The 17,801-nt window shown below is 60.3% G+C and overlaps 2 protein-coding genes across 3 annotated transcripts; one reads left to right on the top strand and one right to left on the bottom strand.

Moving 5' to 3' along the window:
- Positions 1-632: 632 nt before the first annotated feature.
- SDCBP2 (syndecan binding protein 2) lies at positions 633-2,551 on the top strand (the record flags this gene model as incomplete). 2 transcript variants are annotated; one of them, XM_084218178.1, is made up of 8 exons in its annotated part: positions 633-686; positions 803-883; positions 1,086-1,217; positions 1,369-1,530; positions 1,778-1,953; positions 2,022-2,193; positions 2,322-2,413; positions 2,497-2,551. In XM_084218178.1, the coding sequence occupies 8 exons, from the start codon at positions 633-635 to the stop codon at positions 2,549-2,551; spliced, it is 924 nt and encodes a 307-aa protein (XP_084074304.1). The 2 variants fall into 2 exon arrangements, with proteins under 2 accessions (XP_084074304.1, XP_084074305.1); XM_084218179.1 differs by having other exon boundaries at positions 803-878; positions 1,114-1,217.
- Positions 2,552-4,258: 1,707 nt separating this feature from the next.
- Positions 4,259-8,868, bottom strand: SNPH (syntaphilin; the record flags this gene model as incomplete). Its single annotated transcript, XM_084218171.1, has 4 exons — positions 4,259-5,396; positions 6,187-6,336; positions 7,864-8,064; positions 8,825-8,868. 4 exons carry the CDS (start codon positions 8,866-8,868, stop codon positions 4,259-4,261), a joined length of 1,533 nt encoding a protein of 510 aa, XP_084074297.1.
- Positions 8,869-17,801: the final 8,933 nt, after the last annotated feature.

The following is a 17,801-nucleotide window of genomic DNA, read 5'->3' on the forward strand; positions in this document are numbered from 1 at the left end:
GGCAGGTGAGTCCAGGGGGACCAGTGTTGGACTTGGGGGGTCCTGTCTGTTGGATGCTGCTGCCATCCCTGGGCTGCAGGTGGGATCCTGCCTGGTTCCCACAGGGCACAGAGCTGGGTCTGGATTTGGCCCATGCACAATGAGTTTTGGATTATGCTTTTCAGGGCACAAGATGCCATAGAATAGGTTTGGGGGGCACAGCCTTGGGCACAACATGAGGTGCAGAGGGGGCTGCTGCTGTGTACGAGGGCTGTTCCCATGGGACATCTCACTGCTGTGTCTGGGTAATGCTGGGATGGCCCCAGTGGCCAGCTGGACATGGGGAGCAGAGGGGTCTGATGAGGGGCAAAGGGGCCATTCCCATGGGAAATCCCTCTCCCCTGTCTGGGTGGTGTTGGGATGGCTCTGTGGGGCAGGTGGACATGGGGAGCAGGACCTGCCCGGTGCACAGCCATCCGTGTCTCAGCCACCAGGAAGTGGTGGTGGTGGTGACCCTGGTGACATAGCCTTGAGTCACACTGGAGACTCCAGGTGACAGCCCATCTCCGGTACACGGGCTGGGAGGGATGCTTGGAGAGAGCAACCCAGTCCTTGAATTGCCCCATCCCTGTCCCCAGACAGCAGCAGCAGCGATGGCAACACTCTACCCCTCCCTGGAGGACATGAAGGGCCACCAGGTCCTGCAGGTCAGTGCCAGCTCAGCAGCGTTACAGGGGGTGACCCCCATGGGTCCCTGTGGGGTCTCACCTCAGAGGGTCCCCAGGGTGGGGGGCACAGCATTGAGCACCCTGTCTCTTGGCAGGCACAGGCAGCAGCTGGGGTGAGGACCCCCGCTACCACAGTGGTCACAGAGAAGCCGAAGCTCACCTCAGGCACGGGTAAGGTGGGACATGATCAGCTCACGCTGTGCAGGGGCTGTCTGGCTGGGCAATGATGCTCAGTGTGGGGGGGGCTCTGCTGAGATCCCACCACAACTCAGTGCATGCGTTGGGGATGGGATTTTGGGGTCTCTTTTTGCTGGCCCATGGTCCGAGGGGGCTCCTGGGATGGAGGGGGCATTGGCTGTGGGTTGGGGGCCCCATGAGCTGAGACCACCCTCGGTATGTCCCTCAGAGCCTCCTGCGCTGTACCCCAACCTGGCCGAGCTGGAGAACTACATGGGGCTGGCTCTCTCCAGCGAGGAGATCCAGAAGAACCTGCACACGGAGGACAGCACCGTAGGTGTCTGGGCTGGCAGCTCCCTGCCCCATGGCTCCCTGCCCCATGGTTCCCCATCCTGCCTGAGAAAGGGATGCAGCCCTCCCAAGGGCTGAGGCGCACAGGGCCCTGTGTCCCCCCTGTCCCCACTGACCCCCAGCTCCCCCGCAGGCACTGACCCCCGCCGGGCCCTCCCCAGGCCAGCTGGTCGCCCCCCTGAGCGGGAACAGCGCCGGGCTGCGGCGGGCAGAGATCAAGCCGGGTGTGCGGGAGATCCACCTGTGCAAGGACGAACGGGGCAAGACGGGGCTGCAGCTGAAGAACGTCGACCAGGTGAGGGGCTGGGCTGGCATGGGGCTGGGCATGGCACGGGACTGTGTCACGGCATGATGTGACATGGCATAAGCATGACAGCAGAGCCCAGTGTGACGTGGCAGTGTATCACGGCCATTGTGTGTGGTATTAAATGTCACAGCGTGCCACAGCAGGGCGCAGATGGCATGGCACGACATGCCACGGTGCACGGCATGGCCACTGGTCCCTGTGCCAGCCCTGTGCCACCACTCCATTGTGTCCCCAGGGCATCTTCGTGCAGCTGGTGAAGGCCAACTCGCCAGCAGCGCTGGTGGGGCTGCGCTTCGGGGACCAGGTGCTGCAGATCGACGGCAAGAACTGCGCGGGCTGGAGCAGTGACAAGGCACAGCGCGCGCTGAAGAAGGCGAACCCTGAAAAAATCGTCATGGTGGTGAGGGACAGGTGAGTGCCTGCTGGCACCGGTGGTGGTGGCAGTGGTGGTGGCAGCGCTGATGGTGCTCTCCCCACAGGCCTTTCCAGCGCACTGTGACCGTGCACAAGGACAGCACCGGCCACGTTGGCATCGTGGTGAAGAAGGGGAAGATTGTGTCGCTGGCCAAGGACAGCTCGGCCGCCCGCAACGGGCTCCTCACCCACCACTGCATCTGCGAGGTGAACGGCCAGAACGTCATCGGCATGAAGGTAGGGCTGTGCCCTGGGGGTGCAGGACATGCCTGGGGAGTCCAGGATGTGGCCAGAGAATCCAGGAGGGAGGGGGATACTGAGCAAAGCTGGGCACCCCATGGATCCCCCCCACCTCTCTCCTGCAGGATAAGCAGCTCATGGAGGTGCTGGCAGGGGCTGGGAACGTGGTGACATTGACCATCATCCCTACCGTGATCTACGAGCACATGGTCAAACGGTGAGAATGTGGGGCTGCAAGGACCCCCACACCCCACAGGGACCCCCGGGCTCCCCCCACTGACCTCCCTTCCCTCTGCTCAGGCTTTCATCAGGGCTGGTGAAGTCCTCCATGGACCACTCCATCCCTGACCTGTGACACCATCGCTGCTGTTCTGGGAGCTGATGCTGGAAGCCCAGAGGGCCTGCTGAGATGACTCCACAGCACCTCCAAAGGAGCTACTCTAGCACAAACTATCTTATCCTGTCAGAGTCTGGTGGCTGCTGGGTGGTTCCTCCTCTCCTCAGCAAGGATGGAGCAGATGTCCTGTACCAGGGTCCCACTGTCCCCATGTCCTTGCTTGGGCCACCCCCTCAGGGCAGATGCCAAGGGCTGGCTCTAGCTGAAGCAGACACAGACCCAGCGACATTTATTACATCGACCACAGACAGCGAGTACAGGACAGGGGAAACAAGAAGAGGGGGGTTACAGCTTTTTCAGTTCTGTATTTAAAAAATATATTATATAGATTTGTCTTTCAAATATAGTAGTTACATTTATTTCTTGGCAAAGCTTTGGATAGCCTAACAGACGTGTACACAGATCCACAAATACATTGCACAAGAGGCGAATATCCCAGCTCCACTTACAGCTGCCCTGGCTGCCTGGACGCTGCCGCTCCCCAGATCCTTCCCCCAGCCCCTGGTGCTGTGCGGGTGGCAGAGCTGCTGTCCCCACTGCCCCCCAGCACGGGCAGAGCTGGCAGAAGGGGGATGCAGGGAAGCGTGGGGCACACAGGATGTGGCACGTGCCCCTCTGGGGACCACTGGACACCGGCGTGTGGAGCGTCACCGGCTGCCAGGGCACCTGGCCGGTGGCACCCACGGGTGGGGGAGTGGGCTTGGGTTGGGGTTGGGGGGAAACACTGTTAGTTCAAGTCACGAAGAAACCACAGACATTCGTGGGGTGGGAGCGCGGTGCGCCCGGGGGAGCCCCAAGTCCCGCGCCCCAACAGCCCCGCTGAGCAATCCTTGCTGTCTTTGTGTTTCAACAACGAAAAAAAAGGCATTTTTCCGGAGGCCGCCAGCAAAGCGGGGGTTTGGGTGGGCCGGGGCGGCAAAGGGCTTGGCTCTGCCTGCACGGCACTGCCCGCACCCCAGCAAAGGCATCCGAGCTCCAGCACGTGGTGGGATCACCGGCATCACGGCTGACAGAACTGCAGGAGCCACCGGTCCCGCTCCCCGGCAGCCAGAGTCCCAACAGCCGGGCTTCAGTCTGTACCGAAAAAAAAGTGAATATAGTGCAAAGCAAAGGGAGGGAAAGCCCGCGGCTTCCTCGGGGGGGGGCTCCGTGCGTGATCTGCAGCCCAGTTCCATCCCAGTGTGGGGAAGCATCTCCTAGGGAAGGGGGGGCTGTCCCGAACCGCTTCGGAGCTGCTCCCTGTGTCTGGACAGGAACCCCCCATCCCCCTGCCCACAGACAGACACCGCTCCTGGAGCAAGGAGCCGCTGCATCCCCAGCGCTCCACGCTGCCAGCGGCTCCTCGCCATCACCCGACGTGGCACGGCTGGCCCCGGGGATAACCCGGCGACAAACAAAAAGCAAGCGCGATGGAGGGAGAGCCCCCCTGGCGGGTGCAGCCCCCGCAGCCAGAGGCACATGCAGGGGTGTCCATCGGCGGGGCTGACGCTGGGTGCCAACACCCCTCTTCCAACAACGGTTCTTTCCCTCCTCCAGGAGCTGCGGGGGGCAGCACACCTCGATGCACCCACAGACCCCTCGGCCCCTTCCCACCCGCCAGTGCCACGCCGGGGCTTTACAATCAGCAGTCGGGTCCGTGGGGGCGGGTGGGGGGCGTCGGAGGGGTCAGGGCTGGGCAGTGCCTCCGGGGCCGGGGCTGGCGACGGGGCGACAGCCCATCCTGCGGATGGAGTGCAGGGCGACGGTGCAGCAGCCCCGCAGCAGCGAGCTGATGTTGTAGATGGGCTGGCCCTGCCGCCGCTGCGAGCGGCACAGCCAGGCCACCGTGGGCACCGCCGGCACCACCACCGCCAGCAGATCCACGATGAAGTGGCGGCTCCAGTAGCTCTTGGAAGGGTTGGTCTCGCAGCCGGTCACTTCCATCAGCTCCTCCTCCGCCACGCAGGCGATGGCCACCGAGGGGCTGGAGCTCCGGGGCTGCCGCACCGCCGGGTTGCAGGGGACAGCCCCCTCGGCACTGGCAGCCGCCGTCGCGGCGTCGGGCTCGGCCACCATCAGGTCCGTGGTCCCGGTGGGGTTGGCGAGCTCGGGGACGGGCATCGTGTCTTCCATTTCAGAGACCCAGGCGGAGGTGGGGCTGCCCAAGCTGCAAGCCTGGGACTTCATCACCTTCTCTAGGATGGTGTCCAGGTCGGGCTGGCAGGGCACGAAGTCCGTCTGGATGGCCCGCTCCTGCATGCAGCTGGCCTGCACCCCTGCCTCCACGCTGCTCCGCAGTCCCAGCACCTTCTCGTAGGTGTTGCTGGGGGGCAGGCGGGTGCCGGACTCACCCCCCACCTCCAGCGGGTCCGTGTGGCCCGGAGCCTCCTCCATCCCCACGAAGCCGCTGTCGGCACCCTCGTCCAGCGAGATGGTCTGCGAGCCGCCCACGTTGCGGTCCCCGGCTCCCTGGTCGCTCAGCTTGGTGTAGGTGGAGCTGCGGGTCAGGGATCGCGCCGGGGACCCCCCGGCAGACTCGCCGGCGCCCTCCTCCTTCAGCGCCCCATTCTGTGCCACCTCCATGCTGTGCAGCAGCGTCTCCAGCTTCTTGTTCTGGATGTTAATGTCCACAAAATACTTCTGGAGGCCTTTGTCCTTCTCCAGTAGGTTGTTCTTCACTGTGTCGATGACCTGTTTCAGCTGCTTGATCTCCTTGCGAGCCTCTTTCAGCGCCAGCTGGGCCTCCACGCGGTGGCACTCCTCCTCGATCCAGTCCTCCTGCATCCGTGACAGCTGCGTCTTCAGGTCCTCGATCTCAGCATCCCTGCGGAGACGGGAGGGCAGCACCGCGGCGCTGAGGGGGCTGCAAGGACAGCCCTGTCCTCTGTGCCCAGCACTGGGCTGCAACCAGATCACCCAGTAACACTCCCAACTGGGAACCAGGGATGGATCCAGTGGTTTAGGGACCCCCAGGAGTGATACTCAGGGAGCCTCAGTGATGCTCAGGGACACCCAGGAGTGATGCTTAGGGACCCTCAGAAGTGATACTCAGGGACCCCAAGGATGGATGCTTAGGGATCCTCAGGAGTGATACTTGAGGACTCTCAGGATTTATGCTCAGAAACCCTCAAGACTGATGCTCAGGGCCCCCTGGCAGCCCTGTTTGGAGCAGTGGGAGCTCAGGGATCCCTGCAAGTGATGCTCAGCCTTCTCCCCAGAGGCTGCAGTGCCCAGGTCTCCTGAGGGCTGTGTGGGGGTGGGCAGGTGCCCCGGGCGGGTGCGTGGCAGCTGGCACAGCGGCGGGGCCGTGCCTAAGCCTGAGAGGAGCAGATGGGGATTAGCCACCCTCTGACGCTGGAATTCAGCAAAAGCATGGCAGGGACTTAAACAGGGTGAGGGGAGAATGCAGCCACTGCAGGTGGTAAGTGGGGCTCCCAGTCTCCAGATGCGCAGCTCCCGGGTGGGACAGGCAGCAGCGCCAGATCCCACATGCCAGCAATGCTGTGGTACAGCTGTGACCTCGGTCCCAGGGCACGAGGACAAGGTGCCATGCTGGGAAGTGAGGCACCCAGAAGGACCGGTCCCAGACGGTGGCACCCTTCCCATGAGCTCACCTGTCCTGCAGCCGCTCCTGTGTGTCTTTCAGGCGAGCCTTCAGGTGCCGGATGCAGACCTCCTTCTGCTGCAGGGGAGTCAGGTACTGCTCCGGCGTCGGTGGCTTTATCCCATGGTTGTCACTGCAGAGGTTGTACTTGGACGAGCGCCTGCAGGGACACAGATGTCACCCACTGCCAGTGCCAGGGTCAGCACAGGCTTGACCCAGGGGTTCTAAGGCCTGCTCTCGGGGTGCAGCCCTGTAATACACCTCAAAGGAGCTCTGAGAGCGGGAGGGGCAGGGTGGGTGCATGAGGGTTCTGTGCCCTGGTGAGAGGGGCAGGGTGGGTGTCTTGTGTGCTGTGCCTCTGGCAGGACAGACAGGGTGGGTGTCTTTGGTGCTGTGCCCTGGCAGGAGGGTGGGTGCAGCTCCTGGGCACACCGGTGCTGCTGTCAGGTGCTGAGTGCTCTGTGGTGCTGGGGACTTTGCTGGGCCATGAGCAGAAACCAGGGCCACCAAGGTCTCTGTGTGCCCAGAGCAACCTTCCTGGAAACAACTGATGTGGATGGAGACCCCCGGGTGGGATCAGCCCCACCACAGACGGAGGCACAAGATGGGGAATGGAAGGGTTTGGGATGCAGTAGGTCTAGAGACAGTGGCTGTCCTGCCCATGGGGAGCAAGCCAGGAAATCCAGCATCTGCTCTGGGCTGGGCCAGCAGCACGTGTGGACCCTCCTTATGCCACCACTGGACTGGGGCAGATGAAGTGACATCTCTGGCCCAAAGCCTGGGACAGTGCAGAGAACAGGGGCTGGCCAGGGACAGGGCTCCATGGCCAAGCTGGGAGGCACGTGGAGAGGTGGGAGCTGCACAAGTGGCTCTGGCATGACAGTGGGGGGACCAAACTCCCTATGAATGGAAAGGAGGCATCCCAAAACCCCCCCTGCACGATGTCCATCAGCCCAGCAGCCTTTAGCCATGTCCAGAAGCATTGTGTGAGAAGCATCCATGCCTTGGAATGTCCCATGGCAGCAGGAGGGCCACGGCCCCTGGCCGCAGCACGCATGGGACCTGCTCACCATGTCACCAGAACGATTCCACCTCTGGGAGCTGGCAGGGTCAAAGGGGACAGGCAGCTGATGAGTAGGGCACCACGGGATGCTGTGCCTGCAGAGCTGGGGCTGGCACCCATCCCACAGCTCAGGGCCAGCTGTTTGTGCCCCGAACACACCCGGAGCTCCCTGCTGAGAAGCCAGGGGGCCACCAGCTCTTGCCAAACCTTTGCCGGGCAACACAAGGGGATGGAAGCGAAGCTCTTGCCCTCGTGCCTTTGGTCTGAAAGGATCCGAGTGCTCCTTGGAATGCAGGAGTGGCAGGAGGGAGCGTGCAGCGTGCAAGCCACAGCCACAGCAGGACGGAGGGAAGAGGACGGGGGATCCCTGGGTGGCAGGCGGGGGGACAGGGAGGGAGACGACACAACAACGGTGGTGGAGAGGTTTGGAGGAGGAGGGTAGTGAGGGTCTGTGGAGACACACCAGCAGCTCCGCCAGCTCCGGCTGCCCCGGCCACCAAGCGCACAGCCTCGCTCCAGCGGCCCCTGCGCTCCTGTCCCTGCTGGCACCGGCAGCACGGGGGGACTGCTCCCCCTGCCCGGGGGCACCCAGCAGCCGCCCTGGGGCCACGGGTGATGGGTTACCTTGGGGTGGGGCTGCTGTCGCTGCCCTTGCAGGAGCCAGAATTGCTGCTGCTGCTCAGCGAGGAGGTGCCGTAGGTGTCCCTCCCGGGGGGCGAGGGGCGCCTGGAGGCAGGGAGAAGAGGCTGTGTCTCAGGCCGAGTGGCTGAGGGCGCTGAAGACTTAAAGAAGGAGGCAAAGCCACTCCGTCCATAAACCCCGCGACTGCCAACCACCACACCGAGAACACACAAGACAAAAGGACAAAACAAACAGCAGGGATCAAAATCGCACGGACATGGTGACGGGCACAAAGGCAAGGCTGGGGGGATCTCCTCCACCCACTCCCCCTTCCCTGGTGTGGCAGCCCATGGATGCTGGCACAGCATCCTTGCACCCTGAGGACCTTGGGAGCCCCTGGGATCCCCTTGGAAGCCCCTTGGGAGCCCCATAAGAGTCCCCTGGGAGCAGGTCCCAGCATAGCTCGAGCCACATTTGCCAGAGCATCACCTAGACGTGGGCAGCTCTGCCTCTTCTCCCTGCCCACGCTGAGCCTGCACCTCCGTAACGGCAGTCCAGGTCACGGAGACATTGGCAGGGGAATGAATGCTTTTTCCCTCTTTTTCTCTCTTTACCACTCAGCTCAAGGAGACATTTTCCGAGGGCTAACATACCTCCCAGTTTCACTGCCCCAACCCAGTGCTCTCCACCACTGCCTGCCTTCGCCTGGACGGACGGAGGGGTCGGTCCTGGCTGTGGCACAGACGGACAGAGGGACAGGGCGTGCAGCACTCGGGGAGCTGCATGCACGGACAGGGAAGTGCTGTGCAGCGGGCAGTGCCATGCAAACCCCCGAAAGCTGGGCTGGGGGTTCGTGCTGCGAAGTGGCAGCTGGTGGTGGAGGTGTGGGGATCGTGGGGAGCGTCTCATCCCGGCTGCAGGCGCTGGAGTCCAGTCCCGAGGCCAGAGGCTGAAGCATATTCACCTTCGTGATCCTGTGGACGCGCGTCTGCTCCCCGGCACGGACATGGCCACAGTGCCACGGCTCCTGGGCACAGGGAACTGCAGGCAAAGGCAACAGAGAGAGCAGGTGAACGCAGGAAAATGGCCCTGATGAGATGGGGCCCCTGTGGGGTGAGCACCAGGGCATCAGTATAGTCCCCAGGGGCACCAGTACAGGGACAGATAAGGACAACATGCCCTGCACATCAGGGCTGTGCTTCCCACTTGTCTCCCATAGCCCAGAAATGCCAGAATGCTGCATGCCTGTGGTCCCACTGGGATCCTGTGGGCACAGGGCAAGGGTGTTCTTAATTTAAAAGGCAGATCAGAAGCAGAGCTGGTGCCTGCCCATAGTCTGGAGCCCCTTTCCCATCATGGGACAAACTTCCCTCCGCTCCCAGATCCCCAACCCCGTCAGGAAGCAGGGTAATGCCACAGGGACACAGAGTGCCTGCAGTGGGGGGGCAGAGATGGTACAAGGGCTCTGACCCAGCCATGGAGCTCCCCAGGCAGGCAGCTCTCCCTGCAGTGGGCTGGGTGCCTGCTTTTCCTTAATTAAGTGCAAATCCCCCATTCAGCAGTGAAATCAGGTGAGGAAGAACAGATCCCTGCATGATGAGGCAGCAGCTGCTAATCCCTAGGGAAACACAGAGCCTCCTGTCCTGTAAAAAAATAGGCCAGATCCAGAGGCTTGCAGCACCTCGGGCACATGCAGGATGTGAGGGAGCAAGGGAAGCATCTGCTCAGCACCCACATCCTGCTGAGCATCCCATGGCACTGCTGGGATCCCCACTGTGCTCCCAGACTGCCAGAGACCGATGGGGATGGGGGCAGCACGGGGCCCCCCCATCCCCAGACCTATTCATAATGCCAGCATTTATCTCAGATTTTGGCAGAGCAATGCAGGAGATGGGACCTGCCAACAGACAATCGATGGGTGACAGGAAACACTCCATGCTGCTGGCCCTGCTCCAGGGGAGTGCGAGGAGTGGGACAACGGGGGAGGCAGAACAGGAAGGGGGGCACATCCAGCTCACCCCGGGGCTGCCTTCTACATTTGCAACCCCAGGTTATTTTTTTCCAGGATACCTCAAAACCCATCCTGGCCAGCTCACGTCCCTCCTCTGCCCAGGATTTGCTGCTCCCTTATCCCCAAACCAGGGCACCAAAAATCCCAGAGCGCTGGTGCTGTGAAGTCCCAAGTCCCAGCAGGCACAGTGCCCCATGAAAGGGGGGTGCCAGCACCCCTGGGACACTGCAAGAAGGATTTGGGGGTCCTGCCCCTCCCACCTGGGATGGATTTGCCAGGAGATGACCTGGGCTGGGAAAGGCAGTGTTCTGTCCTGCTGGATCACTGCTCCCAAGTGGGCAGCAAGCTCTGCTACTGCAGCAGCATGAATCAGCATCCACCAAGAGCTGTGCGTGGCCTGAGGCTGGCAGGAGCATCCTCCAGGATTCTCTGTCACCATCCAGCAGCACAGCTCTCGAGCAGGGATTTAGGGAGATTTGAGAGGGTTGATTCCTCACCCTCTCCCTGCAGTCCAGTGATATCTGATGTAATCCTAGGGGTGCCCATCATCAGCTCAGCTCGACCTGCATCTTCCCCACTCATGTCAAGGTCACCCTCATGGCACACTGCTCTGTGCAGGGGTCCCTCTGTGCCCCCACTGACACCAGCAAGTGCCAGCACTGCCGATGGCACGTGTGTGTCCAGCACTTGGGGCTCCTGAGAGCACCCCACATCACACCCCAGACACCTGCTGCCAGCATCACAGCCTGGGATGGCTCTGTGGGGACACCTGGATTTGGCCTCATGTCTGGGGACCTCATTTCCTTCTCCTCTTCCCACTGCTGCAGACTTGCCTGGTGCCCACACCAAGGCTTGATGCCTCCCACAGCACCCAGGTTGTCTGGAATTTAATCTGTGATAATAAATTGTCATTATTCCCAAAGGATCAATGGGCCACTTCAGTGTCCCCAGAAGCCTCACTGTGCCCAGAGGCTGCCCAGGACAGGCAAGGTGGGCAGATTCAGCACCAAAGCTGAACACGCACCTTCCCATGTGGTATGTGGCTACTAAAGGCAGAGGAAATCACAGATCTGCACTCAGAATTACCTCCAGGAGGGACCAGGATGAGTAGCTGCAGCACCAATGGAACCTCAACCGGAAAATGAGGGGAAATCCAGGATTAACCCTGGTCTAGTGGGTGGCATCCCTGCCCATAGCAGAGGGTTAAAAAGACAGAATGGTTTGGGTTGGAAGGGACCATCTCATTCCAACCCTCTGCCATGGGCAGGGACACCTTCCACTATCCCAGGTTGTTCCAAGCCCTGTCCAACCTGGCCCTGGACATTTCCAAGAATGGGGCATCCACAGCTTCTCTGGGCACCCTGTGCCAGGGCCTCACCACCTTCACAGGGAAGAATTTTTTCCAAATATCCCACCTCACCCTGCCCTCTAGCAGCGGGAAGCCATTCCCTTGTCCTGCCACTCCATGTCCTTGTCTAAAGTCTCTTTCCAGCTCTCTTGGAACCCCTTTAGGCAGTGGAAGAGGCTCTTAAGGTCTCATCAGAGTTCTACCAGCTCTCTCAGCCTGCCTCCACAGCAGGGGTGGTCAGGGCAATTCATGGATCCAGCCCACGGTGACTTGGGGGGCACTGGCTTGTCTCCATACTGGGGAGCCTCTGTGTCTGCCCTTCCTGCCTGGGAATGCCAGCACGGGCCAGGGTCTGACACTCCAGCTTACACCAGATCCAGAGATTGTCCTGCAAACCACCTGCCTGTGCTCCAGCTCCCTGCAAATCCCCTAAAATGCAGCTTGAGGGCTGAGCAGGGTGGACACTGCCCATTGCAAAGACCAGTGTGCTGCTGGTGCTGCTGACAGCAAAACTCCCTCTGAGGCTCCAGCACATGTAGAGCAGAAGGGCAGAGCTTTTACAAACAACAGCACAAACCAGGGTTTGTTCCATGCAGTGGAATTAGCCTGGAGAATTCCTGATAAATGAAAGCAATGGGCCTTGATAAGGAAACAGCTGGAGCTACAGCATGAGAAAGAGGATCCCCCACAGAGGTCTGGGATGCAGAATGAGGACAACTCCCCCACACTGCCACTGTCCATAGGGGGTGACACTTGTCTTCTGGTGGGTCCCCAGCTCCTGCTGAACTACTAATAACACTGTGACAGTGATGGATGGCAGAGCAGGGACAGAGTGGGGACTCACCCTGGTGCCCCAGAGGAGGATTTCCCAGGCTCAGCTGGATCACTGCCCCACAGAGATGCTTCTTCACCTCAAATCCTGCCACTTCCCCACTCCTTACCGGATCCCCTGGTTTGGACAAACCAGGCTGGGCAGGTATGACCCTTCCTAGATGCTTCTCACATGGGAAACAGGGACACAGGACCTCAGGAGAGACCCTCATCCCTGGCCCAGTGAAGCCTCTGATAGCTCCTCAGCTTGCTCCTCTGAGGGTTTCATGGCTGCAGGCTCAAGAGTTTGCTCCCATCAGCTTCCAAAGCTCAGCTTCTGTGGGATTCAGAGGGATCCAGCTGCTGTCAGCTCACCCCATCCCCACAGGGAACAGAGAGGTGTGACATCCTGCAGCTCACTGCCAGTGTCAACCCTCAGCACAACACTGCTGTGCCAGCAGCTGCCACATTTCCCTGGATTTCTCGCTCACTGCTTCCTTTGTCAAAGCTCCCATCATTCTGCCTGCTGCTGGATTCCTGTGTTTCCCTTGGCACATCCTGTGTGAGGAATCTTTTGCAATGGTGGCACTGAGCCCGAGTGTCTGAGAGGAGCTTCACCCACTGCAGAGACCTGGGAGAGAACTGTGGTGTCCCCATGGGTCCCTGGAACATCTTCCGCCTCCCAGAGTGAGCAAGATGAAAAGCAGAGGGAACATAGAGAGGGAAACCACAGCTTTGTTTTTCCAGGGGACAAAAAGGGTTCCCAAAGTCCTACCCTGCCTTCCTGACACCGCCTCTGCTTTTCTACATTCTAAAAATAAGCAAAGTGCTGGATGTGGCCAGCAAGCAGCAGCTGATGGGGGACAGTGGCAATGCCAGGGCTGCTTGCACTGGAAAAGGGACTGGGATACAGCTGGGTTGCAATGGGAAAGAGCAGAATCCAGCAGCCAGGGCTGGCAGAAGTCCTGGTGCAGGAGGGGGTTGGCACTGGGGCCACCACCTGGGCAGCTGGGGGCAAACATCCATGATTATTACCACTCCTCCTCCTGCCATGGGGGATTTCTGGGACACAGGGATTGTTTTGCTTTTGCTCCAAGAAGATTACAAGGATGTGGCAATATCTCCAGAGTCTGGGAGCCTCTGCTCCAGTGTAGATGGGTTCATCCCAAAGCTTCACCTGGGTCCCAGGCAGAGGGAGATCATGGAGTCACAGACCCATTTAGGTAGGAAAATACCTTTAATACCTTCAAATCCAACTGCTAACCCAGCACTGCCCAAACCACCACTAAATCCAGCTCAGGGCAGAGCTGAGTGCTCGGGGCATAAGCAGAGACAAGCCCCATGGGGTGTTTATGCAACACCACCAGAAAAATCGATGTTTCTAAGAGTGGCTGTATCCCATTCCAAAAGGCAGGAGCATCTCCTTTTATTCTCCTGATTGTTATAAAATGCTGAGTTGACAGCCAGAGATTACAGGAAAACAGACACCATTTGGAAAGCTCGGGTTATGCAGCTCATCACTTTTCCAGCTGACCTGGCTGCAACTCCAAATGGGGAGGTGGCAATTCCCAGCCCTCATTAGCTAAAATAAGGTGCTTGACCAGAGGGCAAAGGCTGGGCTCTCACTGGGGACTCTGGAGCCAAAAGGAAATGGGAAAAGAGTTCCATGACAAGTGCTGTAGCAGCATGAGAGCAGGAGTGGGACACCCAGGATGCAGACCCCGTGGTCTCATCCCAGGCCAGAAAGGTCAGCAGGATGGGATGGAGGTGACATCCCACTGCACAGCCCATCCTGCAGAGGTGCTCTGGCAGGAGCCGAGCTGAGCTGTGTGAAGCACAAGGAACAGCCCACTCCTTTGAGATACAAAGGCAAAAACCTGGAAGACAAACCCAGCTTCCAGTGCAACAGCTCCGCCTCCCCTCCGTGCCTCGGCGCGGCGGAAGCAGGTCTCCCCTAACCACCATCCACCTTGAGGGAGGGCTGGGAATGACGGCGGTGCCGGGGGATTAGCCCTGGTCTCCACACCGCTGGAATGGCCTACTTTAACCACACACCACATCTCCTGGCTGCTGCAGCACCTCCGAGATGGGAGCACGGGCACTGCCCCTCTGACCCCCACCCTGGGACCCCCGGAAACCGGGATTTGCATCTTCTGGCACCCGGTCATAGCACAACGTGCCCGTTGCCCAGAGAGCGTGGGAACACGGATTTTATAAGCAGAACAGGCACCCAGCAGCGGGTTCTGTGCGACAGCCACAGCGCTGACCTTGTGGGGAGGAGAGAACAGAACACCCAGCTCATCAACCCGCTGGGGTGTTCCTGTGTCCCTTTGGAGATGGAGCATGAAGCCATTCAATAATAAAATGTCAACTGCAGAGCAGCCCCAGCTCCTGCAATACCCCATGGTGCCGGAGACACTTTGGGATGCTGCACGAGCAGATGTGGGGCTGGTGCTTGAAGGGAGAGTCTGGTGCATGAGATGTGGGTTTGGGGCACGCAGGGAGGGTTTGGGCTGTGCAGGGATGGTCTGGTGCATGTGATGTGGGTCTGGTCCATGTGACATGGGGTTGGTGGATACAGGGAGGGTCTGGTGCAGGTAATGTGGGTCTGGGGTGTGCAGTGAGGGTCTGGTGCTTGCAGGGAGGGTCTGATGCGTGTAACGAGGGTCTGGTGCAATGAGATATGGGTCTGGTGTGATGTGGGACTGGGGCATGCAGGGAGGGTCTGGTGCAGGTAATGTGGCTCTGGGGTGTGCAGGGAGGGTCTGGTGCGCATGAAGTGGGTCAGGTGCATGAGATGTGGGTCTGGCGAGTGCAGTGCAGGTTTGGTGAGTGCAATGCATGGCTGATGCTGCTCTGTGGGTCTAGTGCATGTCGCATGGCTCCAGGGCTGTGCAGCAGGACCGGTGGGTGTGGTGGGGGTCCAGGAGGGTTTGCAGTGCGGGTCAGGGTACATAAGATATGAGTCTGGTAAGTCAGACATGGGCGCAGTGCCTGCCATGGGGGTCCAGCGCATGCCGGGGGCTCTGGTGCAGCAGTACGGGTCTGGTGTGTGCCGCGGGGGTCTGGCACACGCAATGCGGGTGTGCTGCGGGCCCGATGCGTGACCCGCCCCGAGCACCCTGTGCCCCGGGAACCCCCCCGCTCCCGCCCCCCCGATGCGGAGCGGCGCTGGCAGACCCGGCTGCGCCCCCCGCCTCCCCCCACCCCGGATCTGCAGCCAGAAAGGGATGAGTCACGGCGCCCGCGGGGCCCCGCACCGCGCCCCCCGCACCGCGCCCCGCACCGCTCACCTGCGCGGGGCCCCGCCGATGTCGGGGGCGGCAGCGTCGGGGTGGGGGGCTCAGCGACCTGCCGGGGAAGGGAGAGAGTGGACGGTGAGCGGCGGCGGCGCGGGGCCCGGCAGGGTGCCCGGTGCGGTGCCCGGTGCGGTGCCCCCCGCCCCACCCCGCACCCCGCGCCATCCCCCGCCTCCATCACCTGCGCCGGCCTCCATGGGTGCGGCGGGGCGGCCGGGAGCGCCGGAGGGACGAGGGAGGGATGAGGGAGGGATGGAGGAGGGAGGGATGGCGAAGGGAGGGAGGGAGGGAAGGATGGATGGAGAAGGGAGGGAGGGATGAGCCGTGCAGCTGCGTAATTTGCTCCCTCCTCTGCGATCTTAAAGCGACGGCGCCGCGGGTGCCTGCCCCCGCCCCCCCCCGCCGGGTTTCCCCCCGTTTCTATGGCAACTCCCCTCAGCCGGAGCGGCACAGCCACCTCAAAAAAAAAAAAAAAAAGAAACCAGTCGGGTTTTGGGGTCCCTCCCCGTCTGCGAAGCCCCGCGGGCCGGGTGTGCCCTGTGCCCGGTGGCCCTTGGCTCCTCGCCCCGCATAACCCCGGAGGAGGAGGAGGAAGGGGATGGGGGGAGCCGGGGCGGCCGCGTGCTGCCGCCACCCGGCCCTTGGAGTCCCCCCAGCGCTGTAGTTTTCATTTGAAGCAGTACAGCTCTGAGGAGATCCCTGCCTCTAATTAGTGACGCACTTTCATAAAGTAAAGTCGTTAAAAAACCGGGATTCTGTGCTCCATTTCAATCCCTCTGGCTCAGCCCTAATCGCCGGGGCTGGGGTGGAGAAGCAGCAGCAGCCACCCCGAGCTGCTGACCCGGGCTGTGACTGGCGTCCGGGAGGCTTGGGAGATGAGGCTGACGGCTGGCACGGCACGGCACGGCACGTCCCGTTCTCCAGCACAGCCCGGTTACTCATGGCACTTCCCACACGCTTCCTGCTGTAAGTGTCAAGATCAACCTTCCCAAATTATTTGCTGAGGAAACGTCTCGGGAGCCCCCGCGCCGCGTCCTGCAGCCTGTGCGGGGAGCAGCAGGGCACCGCCCCCTGGGCAGCTCCGTGCCCGCGGCCAGGAGCGCCCGAGGTCGGCTGCGGACACCCCCGTGGGGACCAGGAGCGTCAGAGATGCACATGTGCCTGTGCAATAAACATCCAGCCTGTGCGGATCCACATACGGATTTATGGAGGGAAATGTCAACCTGGGAAATATTCACAGCCAGAGCAGAACCTGCGCCCAGTTGGGGTCGGGACCCCAGGCCCATTGTGCTTCCCAGACATTGCTATCTCCCTTTGTCACTCCCCCATCGTTATTCCAGGGTTTTGACAAACCTGTTTGGTAAATACATGTCAGTCTTTCTTCCAGCACTATTTCCTGCATGATTTGTACCTCATTTATCCCGACACACAGACTGTTTTCAGTATATATATATCTCCTGCCTCTCATTTATTCCTGGCCGCCTCCAGCTGCCTTTTGTTTCCCTCTTTCCCGGTGAATCCAACACACAGCCTCTCTCCTTGAAAGGAAAATTAATGAGTTATCACAGCTGCTGCCACTGGAGCAGCTCTGACCATGTGGCACAGGCAGCAGCTCTGCTGTGAGATGCAGAGTCATTCGTGATGGCTTTTGGGAAAGAAAAATGGTTTCTCCTTCTCTCTGCAGTCTGCCGTGCTTGGTCTCCCAGGATACTCTTACCTGAAGAGTAGGAGCACCACTCCAGGGAGATTGGGCCTGCTGCAGGGAAAGAGGGAGAGGTTTTCACCAAACCCAGACCCTTTTCCCAGGTCAGCATGTGGCTTTGGAAGTGCCACGCCTGCCATGAGGAAAAGATGAGCTGCCCTTGGTTCCAGTCTTGGCCTGAGCCATGTTCCTATTCCCACCCAAAAATAATGTTTCTTTTGCAGAAAACTGAGAGGTTTTTATCATACAGGAATGCTTTTCCCTTCCTTACACCCAGAAAAGGAACTCCTCAGAGAACAGCAGCAAAGACCCAATACTTATTTAATCAAATATTCCTGTTCAGAAATGACACTCAGCTGGAACATCCCCACAGCCAGTGGCCACCCCATGTCCCACACTGGGGCTTCACCTCTTTTAAAGCCTTTTTACTCCCTTAAGCAGACCCTCAAAACCAAACCACCCCAAATCCTGTGGGACAGGAACCACACACATTAGTGGGCCCAGAGAAACAGGGTGTCACTGAGGTGAGTGAACACCTGGAAGTCAGGTGACAGCATCACCCATCCTTTCCCATTTAAAATAAAATCACCAAGTCCCTCACTCAGAGATGAACCCATAGGATTTGATCCTTCAGAAGAAACACCAACAAACAAAGGAAACATCTTCTGATTTTTATTGATTCCACATGAAGGAACAGTGATGTCCCCTCAGCACTGAAGCACCTGAGTGGGGCACAACCATCCCTCCTCCAGGTGGGACACAGCCGGAAAC

Source organism: Fringilla coelebs (assembly GCF_963513975.1).
Source record: "Fringilla coelebs genome assembly, chromosome: 18".
Taxonomy (NCBI): domain Eukaryota; kingdom Metazoa; phylum Chordata; class Aves; order Passeriformes; family Fringillidae; genus Fringilla; species Fringilla coelebs.